This window comes from Cardiocondyla obscurior, linkage group LG15, assembly GCF_019399895.1.
Source record: "Cardiocondyla obscurior isolate alpha-2009 linkage group LG15, Cobs3.1, whole genome shotgun sequence".
NCBI classification, from domain to species: Eukaryota; Metazoa; Arthropoda; class Insecta; order Hymenoptera; family Formicidae; genus Cardiocondyla; species Cardiocondyla obscurior.
The window spans coordinates 372,985-389,639 of record NC_091878.1 but is presented as its reverse complement, the minus strand read 5'-3'; the positions used below and the strand labels follow the sequence as shown (position 1 = coordinate 389,639).

Sequence of the window (16,655 nt, the reverse complement as noted above, 5' to 3'; positions counted from 1 at the left end):
GACGAGCAAATGAGACCGACGTCTTATCGTAGCGTTGCGAGACGGGTGAGAGTCAATAAATTTTAACTACGATTGACTTGAGAAATATCTGTCCTCGAAGAATACGCGCGCAATATTTCTATCCAATCTATTCGACTTAATTCGTGTTATTTGGAAAGAAATATATTTGTAATAAAGCACCGGGGAAAAAAAATTGTATCGTTAAAAACTGTCGTATCGAGATCTACTGTTCTCGACGATGGAATTATTGGAGTTAAAAGACTAGACAAGGAAAAGCAGATATGGATAATTACGAAGTAAATCCAAAGCGATATATCGACGCGATTGTAAAACGGATAACGCGCTGGATTGACTTGCGTGCCATTGGCGGTGGGCGGGGCGCTTTTGCCCGTCATTTATTTTAATTCCGTAATTTCGCCATGAACGGCATTAAGGATTAATATAGCAATTTCAAACGGATGACTTTTTTTCCCCCCTCTCCCTCCCTTTTCCCCTCCGTTGCATTATTAATAAAGGAAGTTTGGAAACGAAATCGGGTTCGGGCTAATTCGAATGCTATCGCTGCAGCAATTGATCTATCCGAAACTAATTCGAACGCGTAACGCGGCCGATTTACATTCGAGCCAAGTTTGTCGAGGGACGCGACGCGAGACGCCGGCACACTCGACACCGTAACATTCATCGAGCGAAGCACGTCGGTAGGACGACAACGATCGTCGTCGACAGGAGCACGGCGGAGTTCGCGGACGCTTCTTTGCGGGATTTTACCCAGCCGGTTACCCGTGGCAACGCTACCCCACGTTCAGTCCTCCGCTTCTCTACTTTCGCCCTTCCTCTTGGTGCCTCGCGCCCCTTCGTGATCCTGCCGCCGCCGCCGCCGCCGCCGTAGCGGCCCCCCGCGCGCGCCTCCCGGACCCCCGCGTTCACCCCAGAACGTTTCCCCCTCGCGATACAACCGAGAAGAAGATATATACGTAGGATGTGTATTATTCTTAATAACCCCTGTATGCCGTTACGCTGTATTATGACTGATGTTGACTCTAAGCGCGGTGAGAGAAAGAGGAAGAGCAGCCCGCGATCGATAGGCCGCTGCCGCTCCAGGTGAAACGAGTCCAGGACGACGGCGGCACACGGAGGAGAAAATCTCCAACGCGATTGAGAATTCTTGATTAGCCTCGCGCGTGCCGTCGAATATTTAGCAATTTACATAAACGCCGGCATTAACAGTCGTCCCGCCGAGTGCGATTGGGCGCCGCCGCGCAACGCGGATAGATTTGATTTGAATGCCGTCTGAACGATTGCTATTCCGCATTTAAACGAAACGTAACGTGAGACGTAAGTTCTTATTTTTTTTTTCTTTTCTTTTTCTCTCTCTCTCTTTTTTTAACCCGTGAAACTACACAGCTACGCAATTCGAAAAAGAGAACGTACTTAAACATGTATGGAGCGTCCTTTTTTTTTTTTTCTTTCTCTCCTTTTCTTTCGTCGTCTCAGCTTGCATAAAACGCGCGTTTGAGAGAATATCATAAAAACGTGAGGTAACCCGTTCTCGCGCTCTGCACAATATCCGTACCCCCAGCGACGGGGAGGATGGGTGTTCCGCAATAGGTAAGCATTATGCCGATAGACAAGCGATCCCCTTTTCTCTACGCTCACCGAGGAAACACAGGGAGGATGCTGGTCTGGCGAAGTGTGTACGCACGGCAGCCGCGTATTCTCTAGCCAAACTCGTTCGGACAACGGAGATGAAGGGAAAGAGAGAAAGAGAGAGAGAGGAAAAGGGAGAGAGTACATGTTTTACGACGCGCAAGAGACATCTCACAAAGCGACTCGAGAAGTTTTCTCATGTAGATTGTGCATCGCTATTCTTAGCGAGGAGCACTCGTTGGCTTCTCTAACAGGCGCAAACACCGGCCCGCGATATAAGCCAGTTGCACTTCTTGCTCTCCGCTTCTCTCCGCACTAATCTCCTTCAGATTATGCGAGAAAGAGAGAGATAGAGAGAGAGAGAGAGAAAAGAAAGTAAAAGAGACGAAATTTTCGAAAAACATAGAAGCGAATTAAGATGCATTCGGTTACATAAACGTCTCATTAAGTTCTATCATTTCGGTAATAATGCCCGCGCGATCGTTGGAAGCAGTACGCGGAGGTCAAGCGGGTAATAGCGATATTGGAATATTTTTCAACGATACATAATATGGTTATAGAATCGTTAAAATATTTATTATTCGATAGACAGAAGAGTCAGAATTACCGTGGCTTCTATCGGCGAAGCTATCGCGCGGTGTCGTTGATTAAGTTGAACAGATTTAATTATCAATTTATTAGTTAAATTCAGCGAAACTTTATATCGCGCGTTCCTTTTTCTTTTCGATCAGCCCCGATGCTCTTCGTTCCCGACTAGATGCTAGCGATTAGCGGCAAAGAGAAAAAGTCGCTGTAACCTGCGACGTATAAACAGATTGTATCACTTGCATATTATATTCCCAGAGTATATCCCCTCGCAAGAATCTCAGATAAGAAAACAGGCATGTCCGACTAGATAATCGCTGATAACATCAAGGAAAGTCTATGTAGTCATAATCATCAGCGATGCGATCATCGGTTTCTCTCCTCTTTCAGCGATATCTCCGTCGCACTGCAGCGTGACGTCGCTCAATCGTGTCGCGATTATTGTGATGGATGTGAATATCCTAATCAAAAACCTACGAGGAAAAGGAAAGAGCTTTGTTCGAAAGATTTCGCTCGGAAGATTCGCGGGCCACGGTGGCGAGCGATACAGAGCAAAAGTGCAATCGTCAGTGCCCCTCCTCTCCCCGGTTCCCCGCGCGACCGTCTTTTCTCTCTTTCTCTTTCTCTCAGCGAATCGCCGCGCCATTTCTCTAACTGCTCCGTCTCTCAAATTCCCTCCGCCGACATGTCGCGGCTCCTCGCCTCGCCCCGCCAATCGTGCCTATACTGTTGCGCAGTTTTCGAGGTCACCTCAAGTTCATCATCGATAATAGCGCGGGCGAAAACAAGCAGCTAGACCTGGGCGTCCCCGATAAGTACGTACTACAGATAAAAAATTCCGTCGGATTTGGTTCGGAACGAACTTTCATTTGGCCTTGGCGGGCGCCGCGCGTCCATCCGAGAATACGTACCGTTAATGCCACGCGGCAGGGGTTCCCTAATCCGGGCTCCCTCGCGGATCCACGTGGACCCCCGAGACGATCACGTGGACCGAAAGCCTCGCGAAAAGAAAATCCCGCCCCGAGATCTCGTCACGATGAACCGGACGCGCCTCTGGTGTGCCGCAAACGGCGCGATTAAATTCTTTTCCCGGATATTTCAGTTCGTCAAGGTAGCAAAAAAAAAAAAAAAAGGAAAAAGCCTCGCTACGAATAAGCGCAATTTCGAGCAGCTAGTTAACCACAGGGATTAAATGTTCCCTTGAATTTAGAAGAGAGAGAGAGCGCAATATTCGAACGAAACTTCCGGCATTTCGAAATTAACAAGCCGTAAATCTGCCAATCAATTTTACACGCGTTTCTGTATATTTGGAACTTCGAAATGTAAATGTTGGAAAAGGATTAAAACGGCCGATAACTCAATTACCTGATAACGCGTATCGATCGAAACTTCTTTTTTTTTTTTTTTTACGCGCAATCCTGCAATTTAAGATATTAAACTGTCCGCGCGTGTCGCGTGTTGTATCAAACAGTTATCATTAATTATGCACGAACGTGAAACAATAGCGCGTCGCTTTGTAAACCATTTGTGATCAAGTCGCATAGAATGCCCGTTATTAATTTTGACGCTTTCCGCGATGACACTTCCAGCGATCCTACTTCCGACGCGTCGCGTTAAAAGGGGAAAGAGAATACAAAAAAAAAAAAAAGAAGAAGGAAACAATCGGTTGTCTTTTTGTCACACGTGACGCACGTGTTACGTATAACGGGATGAACGAACGAGACGATTTATGGGCGGGTGCAAAAAAAAAAAAATTGAGAGCCACTGTGCATCAGCACGATCCGCAACTACCGAAACAGCAACGAAGTGACGTTGGCGAACGGATTGAAGGGGAAAGGGGGAGTGGAAGATAGTACAGAGAGGGACGAGGTATATTAGAGAAAGAAAGAGGCGACTCGCTGTATCGAATAGCCAGACCATTATAAACGAGAAAGAGAAAGAGAAAAAGAGAGAGAAAGAAAGAGAGACTTGTGTCATCCCGGCAGAAGCTGACAAAATTTTGCGTTCCATTTATTCACAGCCTCGTAAGATGGCATGCCCGTATTCGCGCGTTCGCCTCTCTCCGTGACTTTCAGGTTGCGTTACGCAACCAAAATTCCTCCTCGTATCAGCGGCGAGTTTTTAAAAAGCCGAAACGCATCGTACGAGCGATCGCGAGGATAAAATGCGAGAAAAAAAGACGAATAAATTGACCATTGTACCCAAACACGTATGAAATTCAACGAGACGTCCACGTGTGGCGTTCTTTAGACCGCGAAATTATGGAGAACAACTAGGAACAAGATTAATGAAGCTGATGACGGCCGTCCACCGAGATCACGCTAAACGAGTTCTAGATTCCACTTGGGGGGTCCAGCGCTCTTTCGGAATAGCTCGCGTAGCTGACGCGAATAATCTTTCCCAGCTTAAAAGAATGTAATTTAAACGGTGAAACGTAGCGCCTTTCAAAGAAACAGCAGTTGGCCTTGCGGATCGGTAACGCTTTTATATATTATGCATCGTTTAGAGCTGACATAAAAAAGAAAAACAAACCGCGTCCGAAGTGTAGGAGTATTTTTAAAATTGACGACAAGGGGCATTTTCTTTCTCTTTCTCTCTATGCGGCGTAAAAAGCGAATAGAACAAATATTTGTTTATACCGGTGTATCGAAACTTCACCACGCCTCTTGGTACATAAACGTAAAAAAAAAAGGAAAAAAAAAAAAGATAAACCACGCTTCGAAATAAAGCTCGCAATCGATATTTTCGCGCCGCGAAACTAAACTTGGCGACAGATTATCACCTATCTGCGGCCTCTCTACGAAAGAACGGCATCGGAAAGAAGGAAAATAATCGGCGTGCCATGCGAGGCCAATACCATTGTACGTAGCTTTAAATGGATTTTTTTTCGAGAAACAAATTGAGTGTTCACGGGAAGACGGGAATAAGCGGCACCAAGAAAGAAATCGAGCGGAAGAATGCACGCGTAAATTTGACTCCCGCATCCCTCCCCCGTCGCCGTGCTTTTACAAATAATTTTACTTTCCTTGAACGTGGTCGCTATTTTAAAAGTTAATACGCTTCGCTTGTCATTTCAAGCGCATGTAAATCCCGTGCCGAGATCAGACGTGTTCGTCGCGATCCGATTAAAACATCACCTTCTCGCATCGCGCTCGAATAAGTATAAAACATACAAAAGATCATTTCACAATTTGCTGATAACTGATCTGAGATTGAATGAGAAGCGATGTAAATAATTTAAGAGAACGTCGCGTCATTTTAATTCGAAATCTCCGCTGAATAATTCCCAGTGTCATAATTGCAGCGAACGGGACAAAGAGAGACTTTCAGTTCGGGCATGATAAAGTACGCGTAGTTAATTAATGGAAAGAAAGTCATATCCGCGAAAATAGCCGGCGAGTTCTAAAAATATTGCCGAATCTAATTCCCCGATTGCATTGTCCCGTGCACTTGAATGTAAGAACGAAAGAACGATATGCATTCACGAACATTACTCGGGAGCGTGTAAGGGGCGTGGTGGAAGAGCAACGAGAAAGTTCACCGTAAATATCGTATTTAGCTTTTGAAACAATGCCAAGATCGCCGTCATTATCATTTACCTTGCCGTTAAGACTCCGTCGCGCTTAGAGTTTACTTAGCAACGATCGTCACGTCGAACATGACGACGAGCACCGCGTATCGTCTACTAAAAATTACGTCGGCTTCGAGGCATCATCTATTAGCTTATCTACAAACACATTTAATCCGCTAAAGCCCTTCCAGACAGACACGAAATAACTGCAGCGGACTGATGACAAATAGCAGGATTAGAATACGCGGAGTTATCACACGGCGACGGAACAATTTGTCGAATTTATTTTCAAAGTTAGTATCCATGAGATATTTTGTAACAAAGTTTCACCTGGAGTGTTTTAAATGCAGCGCGTCGTACCTTTACGTAGGTAAAGGGTGGTCTAATGCTTTTAATTAACATCCAAGCGTGTTAAATATATTAAATCTTAGTAAGAGATGCGCTGTTCGTCCTCGCAGAGATCGATTTCGCGCAATGCTAATCTCTCCCGGCAAATAGGATCGCAAAAATTTGATCGGTCAGCAGCGCGTCGTCGCGTATATATCGTAAGATATTCTTCGCCGAAATTAGCAGAGGAACGAGACAAAAAAAAATTAAAAAAAAATAAATAAATAAAAGACGAAATCTATCATTCCTCGAGAACCGCCGCCGCCGTCTTTTCGCTGATGCGCGCAAAACCGGCAAGATATAATTTAATGTATCTAATGATTCGCGGAGAGTGAGTGGCAGAAACGTGAGTGGCGTACCAAGGTCGTCGTATTTTTAGTTAGGCCAATGTTTAGTTGGCCACGTTCGTTCTCGTCGGAGATAGAGGGACCTTGAATTTCGCGGATAACATCTGTAGCCTTATCGACGCGGTCCCCAATTCTCCTCCTCCTCTCCCCCTCTTTCTCTCCCCCTGCTCGTCCCTCGTCTTCTTTCTCTCCTACTCTGCTCCGCGGTCTCCGGCGATAAACTTTTTCAGTACTAACCTAGTATAAGCCAGCCGTTCAAATATTAATCGACAATGCGAGGCCGCACCTGAATTTGCACAACCGACCAACCGATCGGCTGATTGTCGCGCATTTATCAAAGTTTTCTTCTCTTCTCTCCTCTCTCTTTCTTTCCTCTTTCTTGAGCCCCCATCGCCTAAATCTTCTCATCTCTCTCCGAGAAGACTAGTAGAAAAAGATATGTGTGCGATAAAAAAAAAATATTTTTAAAAAATGCGTCAGCCAGCCTGTCACAATCTTCGTCGCGACCGATGACGACTACCGTCAAAACTCAGGGGGGAACAGTCTCGCCAGCTGAGACCCAGGTCGAAGCCGTGAAAACGTACGCACGCATACACACGCGCTCACACATACACCCCCGCATGCGATCGATCAAGTATATATATTCCTATTTCTTTTCCCCGCGAACGCGTTCTCCACGCTCTCGATGCGGTAGCTGCCGAAATCCGCTTGTGAAAGGTCACGCACGTCCAAGTACGCCGTTCTTTGTTCCCGTAATTATTCGCTATTATCGTTAGCGGCCCGGGGGAAAGAGATGACGACTCCTGTATCACCTTAAACGACGTAATCCCGCCGCTATATGTCGACGCAAGTGGTCAAGCTCCGTTTTCTCGACGCACGTCGGTGGTGCGACGATTGATTCTCTGATACAGGCGTCGCCATCGGCGATCCCCGTTTGTCGCCTGATAATTCGCAACAAATTGCAACACCTATACTTAGCATTCTAATTCTCTCGCAATTTATTTAATTAATTTTTTTTTTGTTTTTTTTTTTTTGTTTCTTTGGTCTACTGTTTAGCAACTGCCATAGATAATGTTGTACTCTACAAATGTAGGAGAAATTAAATCTTTACACCTATCACATCCTCTTTCACGTGTTACTTGCGTACGAAAGAGCAATTCCGGAGAATGAGGGTCCCGGAAACCGAAGTTGCGAGACATAATTTCCGACGCTTTATCGATCAATCATATTGTATACCTTTTTCTTTTATTCTCTTTTTTTTTTTCTCTCGTCATACCTACGCGTGTAATGAACGTCACGGCGCCGTATCGGCGATATCACGCCGCGTATATTGATTTTATTGCAAAACGTTAACGCGCGCGGAACAACGTTAAGAGCGCATCGATACGCAGCCCAACCCGTTCAATCGAGCGGTACAAGCACGTCAACGATTGATTATCGGGAAATCGGCAACACTTATGTCAATGACACTAAGCGCATCAACGCTGATGATTCGACCGGGGAAAATCAGCGAATGCGATGCGCGATGCACTAACGCTAGAGCGCATCGCTAAGTTCGTATCAGGCCACTGATTAGAATTAAGATTCGATTGGAATTTAATCGAACAGAATAAAGAAAACCACCGTGATATTTAGCAAACTTTGCTTTAATTGGTCGTATTCCAATCCAATCTCGATCTTAAAATATCGTTTGACTTGGGCTTCGCAGCCCTCCCCCTCCCTTGTTTTAACTCCCGACGGTGCACCCTCTCGGGGTGTCGCAAGTGCGAGACGAGGTAACAATCTCGCGGCGCGCTACGAATATTGCACAGTGATGCCAAACTCTGGTACACTCTATTCCATTTCTTTTAACGCCAATTGCGTTCGCGTGTACACCGTCGTGCCGACATTAATAACCGGCGGTTCGATGTTCGAGCGAATGTATCTGCTGCGGCCAACGTGAATTTTTCGCGCACGAGTCGATAAAATTGTCGCCGGCCAAAAGCGTCGCTCTGCCCACGTAACTACGCTCTTTATTCAATAGCTTCGGTTATAAAAAAAAAAAATAAAATAAAAAAAAGAATATCAATAGGTCTCGAAGAAAAGTTTTTTAGAACAAGTTATTTAACTCTTTTACGATCAAAATCATTTGTAAATGCTTCCAATTTGTGCTACAATTATTACGTTGAATACTCTTCAAAAGATTTACTTTCGATATTGTTAAAAATATTTGCTGTATTATATTCAAAATTATTTATTGCAACATATTCTACGTATATAGGAATTACGGTAACAAAAAAAAAACGTATCATTTAGTAGTAACGTATTAATGATAATGCAGCTAATATATTTTTGATATAGATACTCCATTTAAATTGTAATATCTTCTGGTCTTTGGAAATATTTCGTTTAAAATGATTTGAATATTATGTTCTCGAACTCGCGCACATTTTTTTCCCGGGACCACTCTCCACCTATATCGAACTGAAGTATAAATGGATAAATTAAAATTATACTCGATTTCATAAAAATTTATAAAATAACTCGCGAAAGTTCACAAGTAAAATAACTTTTTTCACGTAATATCTGCGAAATACGTATATGCGATACACCGAACGCAACGTGTGTATAAATATAGCGCAATAAACCGTATGAAACGATCCAGCCGCGGATTCATCTCTTGTACGTAATCTAGACAAACTGCGATAATGAATTCGATTGTATTCGCGCGTATTTAAGGGTAACGCGATGACGTTTGGCGCGCTAATGAGCGTAAGTTACTGTCGGCGAGCGTGCTTGTGTGCCGAATTTTGCAAGAAGGACGCGGACAAATTGGATTTATGAAATTCCGAGAGTTACGCTTCCGAGCTCGGGTGTAAGATTACGGCTGCCGAGCTAAGTCGTATCTCGCTTGAAGCCGTAGAGCTGCGCGTGCTCCGCGTATAAGTACATGATTTTTATGATATGCAAAATGTAGGCGATTCGTAAATGGTGCCGTATAGTAATGATGATAACGATGATTTTGAAACGCATGCCAATTAGAAGAGATTTAATAATCTTCCAAGCAGATAGTAGTGCTCTTTCACCGCAACCAGTTAAAAAAAAATAAAAAATAAATATATATATATATATATGTATATATAAAAAATACATTTTCATTCTCGTAATTTGTGATTTGTGGTTAGTTTGATATAACTGCACAAGTCCTTAGTTATTTTTATTAGAGCGAACCGCTACATCGCGTACGAACGAGGTTTGGCCGCGATGTAGTCGACTGTCAGTGGAAGAATAATAAAGTAGCGCAGAGTGCCCTTAAAAAAATCAAAAGAACGCACATTGAACGCACGTTTCTACGGCCGCGTGATGAGTGCCACATATATTTTATACATATATATATATATATTTATATATATTTATATGTATATATAAATATAGATATTTATAGCGGGAGCGTGATATATCGATTACCTCGACTTGTCAAGCAATTCTATTGATTTCAAAAGGGCAAAGAGCTAAAAGAATTCAAGTCTCTTACCTTGCGAAGTGCCCGCTAGATCCGGTGTCTGCAAGCCGTGGCCCAACCCTGGAAATTTCACTATCGTTACACGTAGCAACGGTAATACCATCGCGCGGAAACTCAAAACCACGGCCTGTACGCAATTTCGCAATTAAAGAAAACAGAAAAGAAAACGCGTGGTGCTGCGAGAAAAATAAAAAAAAATATGAATCGCATAGGCAGACACTACGCTAGGGATCGGAGAGCTCCAGTCGCACACACGCCGCGTGTTAGAACAGTGCGCAAATCAAAGTGCTAATCGAATTAACGGAAATAATATTACTTAAAACACAAAATAAAATAGTAACTCAATTAGATAACCAAATAATACTCGACTCGGTTATTAAATTCGACAACGTAACGCTATCGTACGATATTGAGAACTCGTGTGCGCTGGAGAGACGATCGGTCGTTTAACCCTCAAGTGCGGAAAACGTGCGTGCATTGCGATTTATCGAAAAATGTAGATTTACTATTTTCTGGCGAGGTCCAGCTAAAACTGAACGGCAATCGGAGATTAATATCCCGCGATCACTCGCGCACTTAAGGGTTAAAGGATGAGAGCGCAACCCTAGGTCTAGAGTTACGAATTGGTCTGTGCGTACAGGCCCGCTGCGGGGTCCGGATGCCCCTGACGTACCTGACAACGGCGTGTGATCGGTGGTAAGCGCTGCCATGCTAAAGTTGAAGCTGCCGGGCGTCGAGGTGAAGAGCTTGCTCTCCGGCAGGAAGTTCTGCGCGGACGTGTGCTCCGGCTCCGGTTCGTGTTCGTTGCTGCTCGCGGACGCAGGCGGTCGGTCCGAGGCCGCGGCACCGGAATCCGAGGAGTCCTCGTTGTTCCCGGCGTTACCGCCGCCGTTGCCGCCGGTCAGTTCCAACGGCTCGCACTTTATATTGTCCTCGACGAGGCTATTCTCGTCGTGCACTCCGTTGCCCTCCACCTTCGTCGACAGGTGGTTGTTCTTGACCATCGAGAAATCCGTAGGCGTAGCGTCGTTGTTGTTGAGCGGCGGCGACGGCACCCGCGGTCTCTTCGCCGACTCATCGTGCGGGTCCGGGGTGCGTCTCTCGTTTCGGCGTATCTGGGCACGGCGCAGGAGCTGTTGTACCGTCGTCGGCGTCGGGGTCACGGGCGTCGGCGAGCCGCCGCGAGGGAAAGTCTCCTCCGACTTATCGTGAAACGGCAGGTGATTGCCGCCGGCCGCCAACGCGCGGACATGCGACAGCTGAGAACAAAAAACGGCACGGCAATCGTACTATTAATTATACCGGCTATGACACACGCACGCACGCACTCGTACGCTACCCACTCTCGGCTCGGCCCGCAATTACCGCGACCATCGCGATACGCGAGTCGGATTTTCTCATTTAATCGCTTCGCCGAAAATGATAGCTCGGTCGGAACGCGCGGCGAACAAATTGAAGAGTCCCGCGACGTCGCATCGATATCCGATATTTGACGTACACCGATTTTCGATTTATTGAGGGAGGCCGTCTCTTTATCTCCGTTTGCTTGACCTATGACAATTGCGAATTGAAATCAAGATAGACGCGCTCGACATCGAGATAACGCGCTTAGCGAAAGCAACGTTCGCCGACGATTACGCGCGAGACGTACTCGAGGTTTCGAGGAGACCAACGCCAACTCGCGCTGGCCAGAAATGCGTGCACGCGCGCGTGCAAAAGCACAGATCCGCGATACGTGCGTGCTCAAGTTCTCACGGTTCGCGTTCGTGTTTACCCGCCCCGTTTGCCAAACTTGAAAACCGTACGGTAATTGCGGTGCGTTCGATTCCGAACGCGCTGTAGACACAGTCGAGAAAACAAAACGGAGATAGAATCTTTAGGCCAGCTGTTGCATTTCCATTGTCGCGCGTAAACGCAGGCGTGTTACGTCTTTCTCACGTGCTACGGCATCAAAGTCCGAAACTCACCGGAATTACCGCGCTTTCAGTCCCTTCCCGGTAATTGCACGCCCGGGAGAGAAAGAAAAAAAAAAAAAAAAAAAGAACAACGTACCTCATCTCTGTCGGTTTGATCGGCCTGTTGCGTGAGGCCTGATACCCTGAGGACCTCCGCCGTCTTCAGAAAACTACTGAGTGAACGCTGATGCACGTTCACCTCGCCGTGATAAATAAACTCCACTAAGGCATGCAAGTCGCTGAACGCTACATCCTGGAGCACTATCACTGGGTGCTTGCACGGCGTGCTCTGAAACGGTGCAACGTTTATTGCGTTCAATCATTAACGGTGGCGATCAAAATTTTTTTTCTAAGACTTCTAAAATCGATTTTTGTTTAATTTCGCGAGCGAGCCCGCTCCGAGTTTGCACGAGCGAGTCGTGAAGCCGGAAGCGCCTCGCGGATACGTTCACTTGACGTCAGCATGAAAGAGAGATAGTCTACGCGCGAGAAAAAAGGAGGGACGAGTCTTACCTTGAGCAATTCTCTGAAGTACGGGCTACAGGCGGAAAGAACGACGCGATGCGCCTTCAGGCTCTTGCCGTCGCAGGCCAGCGTCACGTCCACAAAGTCCTCATCGTCCCGCAGATTTTCAAACGCCGACGTAATGCTGCTCTGGTAATTGTTCCATCGCAGACAAAAATGTTGTGTATCTACCATCGTTGTGTCTATTCACCTGTAATTAAAAGCACCGCCTTGCTGCCACCTGACTTGAACAACACTTGGTGCCACTTAGGATCTAACGCGACGACCGAACGCACGAAGTGACACGGCACGCGCGTGGCTCCGTTGCTCAAACTAACGTTGTGATTGACGACGCGGGCCTGCAATTAAAATTTTCGACTACGATGCCGTCCTAGGGCACGGCGCGCGCCGATAAGCTTGCAAACTGATAATTTTAGATAAGTCCAATTTCGACATTCGAAAACACAATTGCAACGTGTACACATATTCGATACCGATATCAAGTCGCAATTGCATGTTCCACGATATTCCCGATAAATCGGAGGACGACTATAAAAAAAAAGAAAGAGAGAGAGAGAACAGCGGAGAGTTAAAAGAAAAAAAAATAACACGGCGATTAGATGCGTGAGAATTTATTCTTATCCTCGTTCGATGCATATTAATTTCGGCTGCGAAACCCGCAATCGTTTCAGCCCGCTTCGCTTGTTACAATGACGAGGGAATTTCATAACGCCGATATCAAATTTTTCTGCATGACTTGAATTATTAAGGACAAAAATTAATTCGAGACTCTTACTGCGAATTGGTCTTAAGCAACCAAAGATAAGAATCACGTAAGAAACATCGGACTATTAATTACGTATAAACGTAAACGGCAACGGGGGAGGTACAAACGTATCACGTTTCGCTACGTCTGCTGTATGCGCGCTAATTGGAAAACCATTTTACAAAAGATTTGCGTTAATCGGCGAGGCGTAACGACGCACAATAAATCGTGAATTTTGAAGACGAGATGGAGGGAGCTGCGTAGATAAACTTAACACGGCGCGAGAAAGAGAGGCGAGCGTTTATTTGCCCAATTGTGCGGAGAGTAGAGACGCGATCGCGGGAATAAAATTCAAAAGGTACCGTGTGCAAGTTCGCCGATTCGACATACGGGGAAAATTTAGGTCGTCAAGCGGAGCCAATTCAGTACATTGATTAAATAATTCTCTCGCCACTTACAAAAGTGGGAGCACTAAATGTACGCTGATAGTGTTATCTTAGCGTAATGATAAAAAAAAGAAAAAAAAAAAAAAAAGAGGAGGAAAGATCTTAAAACAAATTTGCAGAGCTCGTTTCTCGCGCGAACATGCAGGCGCGCCGGGTCGAGAGAAAACTCGGAGATGTTTAACGCGAGAGGTGGCGAAAGCGTGCGTTTTTTTTTTCGCGTTCCTCGCGCGAAGGTAAAGTTAGCGAAATTTGACACGATAACCATGCGCCACCGCGCTGCGTTTTGCCGCTTTAACAAATAACAAAATCTACATAACAGATTCACAAATCCATTTATATCATCGAACACCATCGTATCGATAACTACGTGAATTTGAATTGTTTCCGGGATCGCATTTTTCCCGGCGTTATTGCACGGTGACGAAATAAAGTAAAAAGAAAAAAAAAAATAATAATAATAAAAAATTTTTTTTCAATAATGAAATGGCGAAGCACGAGAAAAAGACGGGCGGGAAACGCTTGTATCTCCTTCCCTTTAAACCCCGCGTACCGATGCAGAAACCACGTTCTCCCCGAGTTCCTAGGGTCGCGCTATCGCATTCTGCTAAATTTACGTGTGACGAATCCGCGAGATAACTTTGCCACTGAACATTGTTTGATAACAGGCAGAAAAAAAAAGTCGTCGGGCTCGCCTCGCGATTTGGCGCTGGGGCGACTAAAAAAGAAAAAAGAAAAAAAAAAAAAAAAAAAAACATAAATAAAAAAAAAATAAAAGTAAAAAATTACAACTCTCGCGGGCTATCGCCGTTCTCTCGCCGCGCGCGCTTTATTGCCGGCGAACAACGTCGCGCGCTATTTGCACAATTTTGCGCGGGCCACTCGGTCATGGAATGACCGCGGGTGAGATTACGCGAGCGGGCAATTCCGGATTCGAGTTTTGGAAATTGGTCATGTGTCACAAGTTGTATATCACCCTGCCGTAAACGCCGGCCGGTTGCGGAGAGACACACGCACATTCGAGCCACGCGCGATCGACGGATCGATCCCAGGATCCCCCGACGCGGTGGTTACCTTTCACTAACACACACGAACAGCATCCGCGCGCGACATGCACAGTTTCTAAGGCACGCTCGGCCGGCAACGCGAGCGGGAATCACAGTTTGCCAAGTGCGAACGCGTTATCGCGAGGGAACACCTATCGGCCGTCATGCCGCGTAAGCTAATGACCGAAACAATGAACCGAACGCGACGACGATGTTGCCTGCGTGCGTGAGTGCGTGAGTGCGACGCGCGAGCGGGCGGACTTGCGTGTTTATCTCCGGGCAAAGAGAGAAGTGGAGCGTACAACACTTGACACTCGCGATGGAAAAAAAAAAAAGTCGTCGCTCGCAAATTCGCGATTCTCTTCTATCCAGATATCTTCCGAGCGATCGAGTCGTTACGAGATCGATGCGTACGATAAATGCGACGCGAGGCCGGGGGTAGGATCCTCGGTCGCAAATTCAGGAAGAGAGGGAGGAAGGGGGGAGATAAAAAAATGGCGAGCGTTCGCGCGAGCGAGCGAACGAGGGTGCGAGGATATCGGTAAATACACTTTCAAATAAATACTAAACGATTTTGTCGTTCCTTCCTTCCTGCGCGTGGATCATCCTCCTACCCCTGCGCTCCCTCTCATCGCGCGCACCAACCACCACCTCAACCCCCACGCCGTCGCCTCCACCCGAACTGTCGGCCACACCGAAAGTGATCGCGATCGAACGAGGACGGCGCGGCGCGCGCGTGAGAGACGGAGAAAGAGGAAGATAGGCGGAGACAGAAGCGGAATGGGCAAACGAGAAGGATGATCGAGCGCGCCGCGACTTTCGCGCTTGCCGCGCGCGCGAGATCCGCGGCTCATCCGCGAGACGGATGTCCCGATGTTCGCGTATCGCGCGGCGACGACGACGACGACGACGACGACTATCGGTCAGATCGCACGTATACGAGGGAAGACTGCGCGATCGGAAGCGACCGTTCCGTACTGGAGAACCCGGTACAGCGCGGCGAGTACAGTGGCGGTGGCGGCGACGACGAAGACGAAGACGAAGACGGCGGTGGCGACGGCGACGACGCGCGCGGAATCTTCTGCACCTTAACTGGGGGCGCCGCGAGCGAGCAGTCACCGCAGCAGGCTCCTTCCCCGTCGCATGCCGTGTGCGAGCGAACCCGACCAACCCCTAAAACGTCACGTCACGACTGTGCGACTCCGTCGCGGAGAAGGCGCCGCGCTTTCCCCCCCGCGTCCTTCACGGCTCGGCCCTCCACTCCGCGAGGCCGCACGAAAATGTACGAAAAGCCGGCGATCGTCGCCGTTACGAGAACGGGCGCGTACCGCGAGAGGGAGGAAACGGAGACACGGAGAAAGGAACGAGTCACGAGAGGGAGAAAACGCGCGCCGCGCCGAGACGAGGAGGATGCGGGGGATGGGATAAAGCGCGAGAATGTCAAAGGGAGAGAAAGAGATGGGCGCGAACGATTGAATGACACGCGGCGAATCAAGAGAAAGACGGACGGTACGTTTGACGGAAGACGAAAGAGGATCTTTTTTTTTTTCTCTTTTTTTTTTATACCCAGGGCAAGTCTCTAATCAATAATACGTTTAGAAGACGAGTGGTGCACGAGCGAAACCGACGAGGAATGAAAAATAGCGCCGCGTGTGTGACAGGCTTCGCAAAACGACGCCGCCGCGTGTGCGATAAAATGAAGACGTGTGCCGCGAGCGCGGCACACAAAATGAAACGGAATCACGCGGCTGGTCGAGGAAAGAAACGTAATCCATGCCTCATGTTCGCAATGAATCCAATCAAGGTCCCGCGGTTAATGATGCGCCAGCGAATGCACGATCGTGGACTAAAATATTTCTATCTATATCGGTACCATATTTTCGGCTCAGGTTTTTGACGTGA

General features: G+C 46.9%; 1 protein-coding gene across 17 annotated transcripts in view; it reads right to left on the bottom strand.

Annotated features, from left to right (window-relative positions):
- The window catches only part of Br (broad-complex core protein), a 67,813-nt gene that overhangs the window by 35,287 nt on the left and 15,871 nt on the right, over positions 1-16,655 (bottom strand). For 10 of the 17 annotated variants that reach the window (XM_070666785.1, XM_070666790.1, XM_070666796.1 and 7 more), the window contains 4 exons: positions 12,508-12,709; positions 12,092-12,283; positions 10,713-11,298; positions 10,052-10,111 (listed from right to left, as the gene is read on the bottom strand). In XM_070666785.1, the coding sequence (XP_070522886.1) occupies positions 10,052-10,111; positions 10,713-11,298; positions 12,092-12,283; positions 12,508-12,693 (1,024 nt within the window). In that variant the 5' untranslated portion in view covers positions 12,694-12,709. Of the gene's footprint in view, positions 1-10,051; positions 10,112-10,712; positions 11,299-12,091; positions 12,284-12,507; positions 12,710-14,781; positions 15,963-16,655 lie in introns of those variants that run through there. The other 7 variants (XM_070666798.1, XM_070666794.1, XM_070666800.1 and 4 more) reach the window with 3 other exon arrangements.